This window comes from Chiloscyllium plagiosum, unplaced genomic scaffold, assembly GCF_037043375.1.
Source record: "Chiloscyllium plagiosum isolate Xiang-an unplaced genomic scaffold, Cpla_swu_hap1 HiC_scaffold_15, whole genome shotgun sequence".
NCBI classification, from domain to species: domain Eukaryota; kingdom Metazoa; phylum Chordata; class Chondrichthyes; order Orectolobiformes; family Hemiscylliidae; genus Chiloscyllium; species Chiloscyllium plagiosum.
Genome location: NW_028270153.1, coordinates 16554729 through 16567560, shown reverse-complemented (window position 1 = coordinate 16567560; position 12832 = coordinate 16554729). Strand labels below are relative to the sequence as shown.

Below are 12832 nucleotides of genomic sequence, written 5' to 3'. Positions count from 1 at the left end.
CTGCCCAGACCAGGAGTTCATCAAATCAAAATCTAAGCAATATACTAAAAGACAGAGGAGCAGAAGCAGCGCATTTGGCTCATTGTATCCGTTCCACCATTCAGTGAGATCATGGCTGATCTGATAATCCTCAATTCCACCATCCTGCCTTGATTCGTTTGAGTAAAATCCTATCTCAATGTACTTGAATATACTTAATGACCCAACCTCAATAGTGCTCCGCAGTAAAGATTTCCACACATTTGTTATCCTTTGTGAGAAGAAATTCTTTTTCAACTCTGTTTTAGGTGGGTGACCCCTTACTGTGCGATCATGTTCCCTGGTCCCAGACCTTCTCACATACTGTTACTGTGCCAATGTATTTATAGGTTTTGTTAAAAAGAAAGGGACATGCTGTCAAAGCCTTTTGTCTTGCACTCATTAGGACAGTTGCAAGAACACCAAATTTTAAAACAAGCAACTATTCATACAATGTGCTGGTTAGTTGGCAAGATAGCTCTGATTGTTGGTGGTGTTGCCATGGAATTTGTTCTTATGTTGCAGAATTATGTTGCAGGTTGTTTGTTCTAGTCCTACTCCTTGAGTACTGTACCTAAGCTGGCATTCCAGTGCAGTATGGAGGGGGTGCCACACTGTTATAGGGACTACATCTTAGATGAGATGTTCAACTGATGACCTGTCTACTGCCTCAGTTGGATGTAAAATCTTCCATTGCACTATTCAAAAGAAGAGCAAGGAAGAAGAGGAGCAAGGAAGTTAGCCCCAGTGCCCAGCTCAATATTTATCCCTTAAACAACATCACAAAAACAGATTATCTAATCATTATCATAATGCTATTTGAGGGAGCTTTGTGTGTGCAAAATAGCTGCCAAATTTCCTACAGTACAACAGCGAACATACTCAAAAATGTGCTCACTGGCTTCAAATAGATATCACGAGTATGTGAAGGGTGCTACACAAATGCAGATGCATCTTCTCACCTTTCTGAGCAATTTGCGTACAAAACTCCAATATCTCCAGTTATATAGGGTGACTGACCTGACCCCAGCAGGCAGCGGCATGCAGTGGTTCCCAGCCGTCATAGTCTTTGATGTTTACTTTGGCCCCGTGTTCGAGAAGGAGCTCAGCAACTGTGCAGTACCCATTGGCAGCAACCACATGGAGCTGAGGGAGAGACAGGTGAAAAAGGCCTTAAACAAACTGGTCACTGACCCATAAATCAACAAGACAATAATCAAATTTCAAATGAAAAGACTTAGGGAAAATCCCTTAGCAGTTTCAAATAAAAAGACTTACGGAAACTCCCACAAAGAAGAAAAAAAACCAACAATTGGATAGCTGTGTACGTGAGGAAAGGGGCTTGTATGCCTTGGGACCTTTTACCCAGGTAAAGGTGCTATTTGAATGCAGGTTGTTGTGTGACACTGAATGTGGTTTTAAGGCACCAGCAGAGTAGAATATAGTGGGACAGACATTCACTTAATACAAACTAATAAGTGCTGGGACTTATTGTGCAGAAGCATTCTCTATGCTCTGCCTTCCTCATGACTGTTGCAGCCACATGTTTTCAAGATGTTATAAGTTGTTTTGCTCCAAGCTAATCTTTATGACTGAATGCTGCATCAAAACACATACTTCATTTCTGATTTACAAAGAGCTTTGAAATTTGGAAATCAAGCTTCAGGCAAACAATATCTTTAAAAGGAATAATGGAAACCTAGCATCCACAAACTCCTCAACCTTGACAGGACTGAACACCTCCAATTCTTAGTTCCCAAAGACCACCAGTCTAGCATGACCAGAAATTCTCTGAATTGTGAACATTCAGAGCCAAAAAGGAAGGACTTGTAATAACTGCAAATAGGGGTTGAAACTTGGAATGAAAGTTGACGAAATAACATTCTGAATGATTATTTGCTCCAAATAGGCATAAAAATCAAAGAATCATAGAATCCCTACAGTGTGGAAGCAGGCCATTCAGCCCATCGAGTTCACACCAACCCTACCAAGAGTGTTCCACCCATGTCCCCACCCCCATACCTTACCCCTGTAACCCTGCATTCCCCATGGCCAATTCACCTAGCCTACACATCCCTGGACACGATGGGTAATTTAACATCGTCAATCCATCTAACCTGCACATCTTTGGATTTTGGCGGGAAATAGGAGCCCCCAGAGAAAATCTACTCAGACACGGGGAGAAAATGCAACCCTCCTGAGGGAGAGCATGAGCAACGTGTCATCTCTATAAGTAGCAAAGTCAGATAATTAATCTCAAAATTAACATCAGCTGGACTATCAAAAAGTCTGATCATTAGAAGATATCAGATAATTTATCTAAAAATTAATGACAGTTTTAAAATAACATTGCAGATAGGGATCAACCAAACAAATCCTCTGTAAATAGGAACAAAAACAGCAATTGCTGAAAAAGCTCAGCAGCAACTGTGGAGAGAAATTAGAGTTAACATTTCCGGTTTGGTAACCTTTCCTCAGAATTGTCTAAATAGATGCTATTTATTCCAGAACAATAAGAGAAGTGAGGGAGACTATAAATTTGGAAAAGTTAATCTGGTGGTTATTTTCCAAAATAAATCTAGGTAACCGCATACTGTCTATTCTTACCTCAATGTCATGCAAACATAAAAATGAATATCAAGTTGCACCTTCAAGGTCAGGATACCTCGTAAAATGTAGGCTTACCTGCATTAATTGCACATTATGTTGACAATAGTTGTATTAGAATTGAGATAAGGTGATAAAGCTTAGGCATTCTTGCCTTGTGTACAGCTTATTTCATTCCCATGATTTCATTTCAATTAGACTTAAAACAAATTCTAAATAATATTATAATGAGCGTGACTTCCCATATTTGGGAAATGTTACTCTTTGAGTACACCCAGTGGTAAGGTTAGGTCAACCCGCATCAAATGGTGGCAACTTTACTTACCAAGGTGGCTCCCTGAGCATCTCTTGCATTCAGATCAGCACCCGCCTGAATACCATCTTTGATGTCTATAATCATTTGCTGCTCTACTGCGGTGCGGGTTTGGTCAATTTTCTCCTGAGTGATCCCTGAACAAGATTTGAAGATGAAAGTTTGTTAATTCCTGTCAGAAATCTCAGCAGGGGTGTCTCAGACCGATCATACACAAACTACAAACAGGAAATTTGTCAACATTATGGATGCAAGTTCTCTTTTGTTTTTAAAGAATGAAGGAAATCAGCAAGGAGAGGTTACACACATCCAGGAAATGGAAACATTAGGAGTAAGAAGTTTAAAAGTAGACCAAAGTCAGAGCTGTTAATAATTGATGACTATTTTGTTTGAAAATGTAGTTGTTATATGTGTTGATCGGTGAATGGGAATTTAAGTGTTCCCTTCAGCATATGAACAAGAGAAGTATTTTGCCTTTGAGATATAATTAAAGTTGGCCATCTGTTGTATACAAATAACTGGAAGTAGTATAGCAGAGGGGCATTGAAAAAAACCCAGGAAATATTGCCAAGCTAGGATGTGTCCATTTTTAAGCAACTGGTTGAGAAGCTAATATAACAAAAATATTTCTTCATGTTGGTTAATTTATTGTTCTGGTACAGTAAGATTGCATAAATAAAAGGGGGCACCAAAGAACCCATATAACTGGTGGTAAATGTGGTAAAAGTCATTCTGTTCCTCCTCTCAAAAGCCAGATTTCATCATGAGTTGGACAGGAATCATCTTCCCAATGTTGGGTGTTTCATCACTTCCAACCACTCTTCCTTGCCAGTCAGCTAACCCATTTACCCTCCCCCCCCCATCCCTCCCCCCACCCATGTATACGTTACAACTGATAAATAAAAACACACACACTTTTTTTTCTTGCTTGCTCGGAACAATGTTCAGGAGATGAATTTTCAATTGATGGAGACTCAAGAATAATCATGGAGGACTGGCAACTCTAATAACACTAACTGGTCTCATTTACAGATAAGATTTCTCAGGAGTTACAGCAGAGATACAGATCATTTGGCCTAAGCTATCCATGTTGATGGTTATGTTCCACTAGAGCCTCCTTCCATTTCTTTTGTCTATGTCGATCATTGTAATAATCTATTTGTTATTCATGATGAGAAAGTGAGAACTGCGTGTGCTAAAGAGTCAGAATTGATAAATTGTGGCACTGGAAAAGCACAGCTGGTCCAGCAGTATCTGAGGAGCAGGAGAGTTGACATTTCAGGCGTAAGCCCTTTATCATTCCTGATATGCCCAAAAAGTTGATTCTCCTGCTCCTCGGATGTGGCCTGACCGGCTGTACTTTTTCAGTGCCATACTTTTCGACTATTTGTTATTCGTACACAGCAGTCCGAGGGCATCACAGGTACGACCTGCAATTATAGCCCACTCCTACTGCCCTTGACAGTAGGTAAGCTTTCTACATGTCTTGCTTGGGCATATTAGGGAGTAATGAAGAGTCAAACTTATGGACATGGATCTGGAGTCACATACAGGGCGGATGAGACAAGGATGGCAGGCTACCCTCCCTAGACTAAACAAATTGTGAAAACTCAATACTGATAGTTTAATTCTGAGTAACATTGGCATTAGAGGAAAAAACCACAAATCCGCAATTTCCTGTGACTAATGCTGGCTGAGTAAGAGGCCAGGTGAAACCCACTTTGGTCCAAATCAAAGACAACATGGCAATGCAGTTGGACCAAATAAATGCTTAACTTTGTTTAATCCAACTGAGCTAAGATCCCAATATACAGGGTATAAGAGAATGGCTCTTGCAGTGGTAGTGTCCCTACCTCTGAGCCAGGAGATCTAGGATCAAGACCCACCTGCTCCAGAAGTGTGTAATAATATCTCTGAACAGGTTGACTGGAAACATCGACAGTGTATAAGAACAAGGTGTGTGGTGTTTCCCTTGGTGCTGTCAGTCAGAAAGTTTGGTGAGGCTTGGGTTAGCAGAGCGTTCTTTTACCTCTGGTAACTGGACTTAGTTCCAGGTTAGACTGATGGGATGAAAGTGCCCTGTGTTTTACTGCTTTGCAAAACTGAGTTTGGATGATGTCATTCCAGCTCCTGGGGGTTCATGTCCACTGATGAAACGGTCTCTTGTTCAATATAAATTGGCAACATTAGTCAGAATGGCCACACAACAGGAAAAACAACCTGTCATACTGCAGCAGGAGAACATGTTGTTCTGAGGTTAGGTCTGTGATATTTCATCAGAAGCAGGGCACGGGCGTCTGATCATGTTACACTCAATCTCGGAGACTCCTTGGCATTACTACTGAGCATATGGTACATAAAGGGCTCCAGTCCCAAATATTAGCATCCTTCACCCTCCCGGATGCAAAATTCACCAAAACGAAACTTCAACCGAGTTTGGGACGCTCAGACATAAAATAAACTCAATTTACACAGATATTTAGAAGACTGGTTGACTTTACAGACTCTGTAAATAGAACATTTGTAGTGACGCAAACCATGAGCAGTAAAGACACAGGTTTTCTGTTTGGCCTAATGAAGCAGCCAGGAAGCTACATGAGATAGATGGAAACAGGCTTCATTATTTGTACTTTGCCCAGGCCCTCAAGCCCCTTTAAACCCTACAAACTGCTCTCCAAACAGTCTTGGTGGTTTTAGACTTGGGTCAGTCCGTGACATTCCTACTTCAGAGATTCCCAGTTCCACTCCAAAGACTGGGGAGCAAAACTAGGATGACACTGAGGGAATGACTCATTTTTTGGTGGCGTCATATTTCAGATGAGATGTTACAAACTGAGGCCCCATGCATCTGCACTTTCAAGTTGATATAAATGCTGTTATTTCAAAAGAGGGTAGAGGGTTTTCCCCAAGTGTTTCAGTCAATATTTATCCTGCTAGAAACATCAGTAAAACAGATTATCTGGACTATAGCACACAGCTGTTTGTAGGTGCTTTCTGTGTGCAAATTGGCTGGCTCCCTTTCTACATTCAGCTGTAATAATAAGAGAAAAAGGGTTTAGTTAAACCTCTCAATCCCATGTGTAATTAGAAAATATTATTTGTGCCTTCCCAAACCATCAACATGGCAGAACTCTTCTAAGAAAGGCTTCACTGGAGTTTAGCAAAATAGGCAATGATAAACTTTTTCCCAGGGCAGAAATGGCTATCATGAGGGGGCATAATTTTAAGGTAAGTGGAGGAAGGTTTATGGGAGAAGTCAGAGGTAGGTTTTTTTTCTACACAGAGAGTAGTGGGTGCGTGGAATGCACTGCCAGTGGTGGTAATAGAGTCAGATACATTAGGGACATTTGGATAGGCACATGGAAGATAGTACAGTGAAGGGTATGCGGGTTAGTCTGATCATAGAGTAGGATGAAAGGCTGGCACAACATCAAGGGCCGAAGGGCCTGTACTGTGCTGTACATAAACGTGTGCTGTACTGTTCTATGTTGTTTCAAACACCCATCTGGTTCACTGAATGGCCTTTCGGGCCACCTCTGCCTGTTCTTGCCCACTTGTGATTCCAAATCCACGAGGAGAGTTTTTTTCACTCGGGTGGTCGTGACTGGAATTCAATACCCCATAGTGTTGTGAATGCTCCATCATGGAGTAGATTCAAGGGCAAGAGTGAAATAATCCTGATGTCTCAGTGAAACGTGAGGACATAAGGATGGAAACTGGAATTGAATGCCAAGATCAGCAATGTTCATACTGTCTCAAGGATTAGCCTCAAGTGGCTGAATGGACTACCCTCCCCCGTTTCTTATGTTCTTGTTGTACTATGGTATGCAGTCAGAAGGGGATAGGAAAAGAAATGATCAGATGGCAGAAAACAGCTCACTGAGAAGAAGGAGAAACATCAATCTGAAATAACTCCGTAACGTTGGTATCCCATTGCCAAGTGACCCCTTAGAGTCATAGAGGGGTACAGCACGGAAGCAGACCCTTTGGTTCAACTCATCCATGCCGACTACATATCCTAACCTAATCTAGTCCTACCTGCTAGCACCCAGCCCATATCCCTTCAAACCCTTCCTATTCATATACCCATCCAGATACCTTTTAAATGTTGCAATTGTACCAGCCTCCACCCCTTCCTCTGGCAGCTCATTCCATACACGTACCACCCTCTGCATGAAAACGTTGCCCCTTAGGTCTCGTTTATATCTTTCCCCTCTCACCCTAAACCTATGCCCTCTAGTTCTGGACTCCCCCATTTATCCTATCCATGCCCTTCATGATTTAATAAACCTCTATATGGTCACCCCTCAGCCTCGAACACTTCAGGGAAAACAGCCCTAGCCTCTCCAACCTCTCCCAATAACTCAAATCCTCCAACCCAGGCAACATCCTTGTAAATCTTTTCTGAACCCTTTCAAGTTTCACAACATCTTTCCCATGGAAGGAGACCAGAATTGCACACAATATTCCAACAGTGGCTTAACCAATGTCCTGTACTCAATACTCTTGACCAATAAAGGAAAGCATACCAAATGCCTTCTTCACTATTCTATCTATCCACGACTCCACTTTCAAGGAGCTATGAACCTGCACTCCAAGCTGTCTTTGTTCAGCAACACTCCCTAGGACCTTACCATTAAGTGTATAATTCCTGCTAAGATTTGCTTTCCTAAAATGCAGCACATCACATTTATCAAAATTAAACTCCGTCTGCCACTTCTCAGCCCATTGGCCAATGTGATCAAGATCCTCTTGTAATCTACAAAACATTGAACCAACAAGCTCTGAGCTAGAGTGAAAAGAACTCCTGGTTATTATTTTTTTGCCTACACTACCACCTAAGTGCGGTAGTGCTTATTATTTTTTTTCCCCAGCACCCATGGTGTGTGTGTGTGCAGGTGTGAGACACAGTGAGAGACACAAAGTGCACGAATCTTTATTCAAATTCCACCACCAGGAAGATAGGAAAACACCCGGGTGGTCAGTGACAAACACTGCCCTTCACATCAAAGGGCAGTGCTGTGTGATCAAAAACAGTGAAGGGGAGGGTAGGGACTAAATCAAAATAGAGTTAGAGGGAGAAATGATGCACTCCACTCCCTGCGGCGCCCACCTCTCCCTGAACAACTCCAGGGTGTTGGTGGACACCGCGTGCTCCTTCTCCAAGGACACCCGGGCCCTAACGTAACCGCGGAAGAGGGGCAGGCAGTCGGCCCTAACGACCTCCTCCACAGAACTCCTGTTTATTTATTTATTTTTTCTTCTTTTTTTTTCTTTTCTTTTTCCTTTTTCTTTTTTTTTCCCCACACTACCACCTAAGTGCGGTAGTGCTTATTTTATCCCCAGCACCCATGGTGTGTGTGCGCAGGTGTGCGACACAGTGAAAGACACAAAGTGCACAAATCTTTATTCAATTTCCACCACCAGGAAGATAGGAAAACACCCGGGTGGCCAGTGACAAACACTGCCCTTCACATCAAGGGGCAGTGCTGTGTGATCAAAACAGTGAAGGGGAGGGTAGGGACTAAATCAAAATAGAGTTGGAGGGAGAAATGATGCACTCCACTCCCTGCGGCGCCCACCTCTCCCTAAACAACTCCAGGGTGTTGGTCGACACCGAGTGCTCCTTCTCCAAGGACACCCGGGCTCTAACGTAACCGCGGAAGAGGGGCAGGCAGTCGGCCCTAACGACCCCCTCCACAGAACTCCTGTTTATATCTCTTAGCCAGGACTCCCTGATTGGACCAGGTTAACAGCTGCAATCAGAGAACACACACTCCGTGAGATCTACCTGGCTGACCTCATTCCAATCGTTACAAGTCAACTCCAGACCAATGCCACCAACACCAGCTGCAGAATCTCACAAATCAGCCTTCATATGCAAAAGGCAATGTTCAACCCAATTTCACACTGGGCCAAATGGTCTGTCCATTGTCTCCCAAGATGGATGGATGCCTTCATTATTATCTGAGCTTCTCAGTGTCTTAGCATAGCCAGCTTGATGATCACATTCATTTTAACTGACTATTTCTTGCACCAGAATTTCTTGTGGTTTCTCTGGTCAAGGTTAGAAATGAAGTGATAATCAGTGTCTGATTCAGGGCAGTTTGTGCTACGTCTTTGAGCTTACTATAGACCCAGGTTATAACTGCTCACTCTCATTTCATCTCAATCCCTTACAGTCAGCATTCATTTTGTGGCACCAACCAACCTTGGGATTCAACTCCTTCTCCCATGGGAAAGGAAACCTGTGTAGCATCCAGTGACAGAAAGGGGGAAAAAAATCTTGATATCATGTCTTTTAATGTTTTTTCATAAACCCGGGGAATCCTGAGCGCTTTGCAACCAATGAGACTCATTTGAAATGTAGTTGCTTCATTCAGTTTTAATGTAGGAATTTGCAAATATAAAGGTCTCACAGATGGCAAAGTGAGGATATGGACTAAAGGATATATATTGACCAGGAGAACTTCCTGTTCTTCTTCACAGTTGTTGACAGGATTTAACATATTGACCCAAGAGAGAAGAAGGGCTATCAGCTTAACATTGTATTGAAAAGACATTACTTCTAACAGTGCAACACAGTCCCAGTGCTCCACTGGACTGTCAGCCTCAATTTCAATGTCTGGAATGTGACTGGAACCCAAAATCTCTGACTCTGGGGTAAAAGCGCTACCCACTGAACCATGACTAACACCGATACAGCTGAATACACATTGACACCATTTCTATAAATATGTCACATTCTTTTGCACTCTGGAGGAAAAGACACAGTAAATACAAAGATGATACTTCACCCCATAACAAACATTAATTTAAACATTAGGAAACATGAGAAAATCTTAATGCGTTGGAGAAGATCTGATGTAGTCACGTACACCTCACATCTGTGAATGCATTTCAAATGTAGGACATAAGGTGTAAAATGTTTTGGGATGTCCTGACATTATGAAAAGTGATATATAAATGTAGGTTTCTTCTTTATTTGTTTACACAATCATATACCATGCATAGCTGTACCAAACACAATTGTTGCTCATTTGCATAAGCTGGAGTTAGCTTTCAAAGTAAAATGTTGCAGATGTTGAAAATTGGCAATAAAATCAGAAACTGCTGGAATACTTTGTGGGTCTGGCAGAGTCTGTGGAGAGAAAAACCAGTTCATGTCTCAAGTCAGTTATGAGTCCAAGAGTATTTCCAGCACTTCCCGTTTTTATTACTGGTGCTAGCTATCCTAATTAAGAATACCTAAATTAGTGTTATAGCAGTCTGATTGTTAGTCTGTGCTTCTTTTGTATGAAACATTTGTACTTTTAATGTAAAACATTCCTGTTGGCAAGGAGCTGATCGGGGACAGAGGGGAAGTTCCTATTGCTGACAGTTTGCACAGGGCCTCTTTGACAGAATCTTAAAGAATACAAATTGAAGAGTGCTTTGTTCACTCAGGAGGTTGTGACTTTTTAGAATTCTATACCCCGTAGGATTGTGAATGCTCCATCATTTAGAATATTCAAGGGTAAGAATGACATATTGCTGATCGCTCAGTGAATCAAGGGAAATACCTCGGGGATAAATGTATAAAAGTAGATCAACATCAAGTTACTAAAACAAGGGGTAATCGGAAGAAAGGTCCAAACCTTTTTGATGTTAATTTGCAATAAATGACATTCGCAGTTTCACAGTAAGAGGCCAAAACTGCCGTTAGTAAAGAAATGGGAGGTACGTGAGGAGCTATAAATTATGAATCTGGCATGCCCAACCTTTCCTGACAGAAGGAATTACTGGAATGTTTACCATTACATTCCTCAAGCTGTGCAATCCTTTTCTAAACATAATTTAAAATATCCTATGGGTTTCTTTTTGTGTTGCAAAAATCACAATGACTATAGGGTTAAAAACTCTTACAACAAAGATGTGATAACTTTGTGGAAACATTTTCAACTGACTCTCTCTGATTTTTCTCACTGCCTGCCCTATTCCCTCTGAGTTGCTCCATTTCCTTTGCTTCCCTCAACCTTCCCATCTCATTTGCTTTATTCATTTACAGGATATGGCATTGCTGGCAAGGCTTATTGTCCATCTTTAGTTGCTTTCAAGAAGGTGGTAGTGGGTCTTATGTTATGGGTTGCTTGGATTGTTGGCTATCCCAGCATTTACTGCCCATCCATAGTCTCCCCCAAACCTCCTCCTTAAACTGCTGAAGTCTGGATGAATGTACCCCTACAATGCTGACAGGGATGGGGTTCCAGGATTTTCACCCAATGATGGGATTTTTCCAAGTCAAGAAGATTTGTGATTTGGAAGACAGTCCCATTGTACCAATGCCAATGTACCTTCTGCCTCTGTCTGTCTTTAGCAGCTAGGTGGCTCAGTAGTTATCACTGCTGCCTCACAGCACCAGGGACCTGGGTTCGATTCCACACTCTATGTGGAGTTGGCATGTTCTCCTCATGTCTGAGATGGTTGCCTCTGGATGCTCTGGTTTCTTCCCACAATCCAAAGATATGTAGGTTAGGTGGATTTGCCATGCTAAATTGCCCATAGTGTCCAAGGATGTACAGGCTAATGGGTCAGCCATGAGAAATGGCGACTTCCACAGATGGGGTGGGTCTGGGAGTAATGCTCTTCAGAGGGTCAGCATGGACTTGATGGGCTGAATGGCCTGCTTTCACACTGTAGGGATTCTATGAAATATAAAATTAGAACAAAACACTTTGCAACAGCACTGAGCCCTATTGTTCTCATATGTATCTGTCTAAAGAGTGTAAGATTGGAATGACAACAGGAACGGGGAAGAAAGAAACAAGCTTGTGATGTGTACAGCTTTTATTCATTTAGCAATGCCAGGCACAATCTCTCCCCCTTCTTCCCCCACATCTGAAATATCTGGAGATTGTCTGAGAATCAACGCTCCAGTGTCTGCTCCCCCTCACATATTGAAACAGCTAATGGATTTTTTTTCCCATGTTGTACACGAGCTGAGCAGTAAAGTGAAGCTTAGGAGGTTTTCATTCCAAAACGGAAGTGTTAGACCATACTTAGAATATTGTGTTCAGTTCTGATTCCTCCATTATAGAAAGGATATACAGAGAAAATGACTTATGAGCTTGATATAAAAATGAAAAGGTTATACTTATCAGAGAAGACTGAACAGGCTATGCCTCTATTATTATCTATAAAAGGCAGTGATTGACCTGAGAGAGGTCTTTAAAACGATGAAATGGGTTGACAGAATAAATGCAGAAAAGACATTTCCATCTGTGGGGAGTATTAAATCCAGAGTCATGGACATATTGATAATCACTTATTAATGCATCATCAATAAATCCAATCGGGAGTTCAGGACAAATTTCCCTGCCGTAGAATGGTTACAGTGTGCAACTCCACCATCATAATGAACGAAAATGCAGGACATCCGAACAGGAGTATGCTATTGAGCCTACTCAACCAATCGGCCAGACCACAATTGATCTTCTACATCAATATCATTTCCTCACTTGTCCCCATATCACTTGATCACTGTAAAATCCAGATATTAATAGATCTCTACCTGAATATCCTCAATGACTGAGCCTCTGATAGCTTCTTGGGTACAGAATTCCAAAGATTCACCATCCTCTGAGGGGAGAACTTCCTCCTCTTCTCAGTCTGAAATGACCTGCCCATTATTCCAAGACTTGTTTCCTTTGGTTTTAGGCACCTTCTGCTGGGAGAAACATCTTTTCTGCAACTATCCTGATGAGCACTAAGAAGGTTACATGCTTCAAGGAGAATACTGTAGTGATTGTAACAAGGTCAGCCAGGTAGTCGTCTTAGGATATGAGTTCTCTGATCGGGGCTGTTAATCTTGTCTAATCAGGAGCCCTGGCTGACAGCTATGAACAGGAAGTGTCA

At 41.9% G+C, this 12832-nt stretch overlaps 1 protein-coding gene across 4 annotated transcripts in view; it reads right to left on the bottom strand.

Moving 5' to 3' along the window:
* The window catches only part of LOC122560245 (protein phosphatase 1 regulatory inhibitor subunit 16B-like), a 202541-nt gene that overhangs the window by 26248 nt on the left and 163461 nt on the right, over positions 1 to 12832 (bottom strand). For all 4 annotated transcript variants that reach the window (XM_087994771.1, XM_043710731.2, XM_043710732.2 and 1 more), the window contains 2 exons: positions 2951 to 3075; positions 1039 to 1164 (listed from right to left, as the gene is read on the bottom strand). In XM_087994771.1, the coding sequence (XP_087850897.1) occupies positions 1039 to 1164; positions 2951 to 3075 (251 nt within the window). The remainder of the gene's footprint in view (positions 1 to 1038; positions 1165 to 2950; positions 3076 to 12832) is intronic.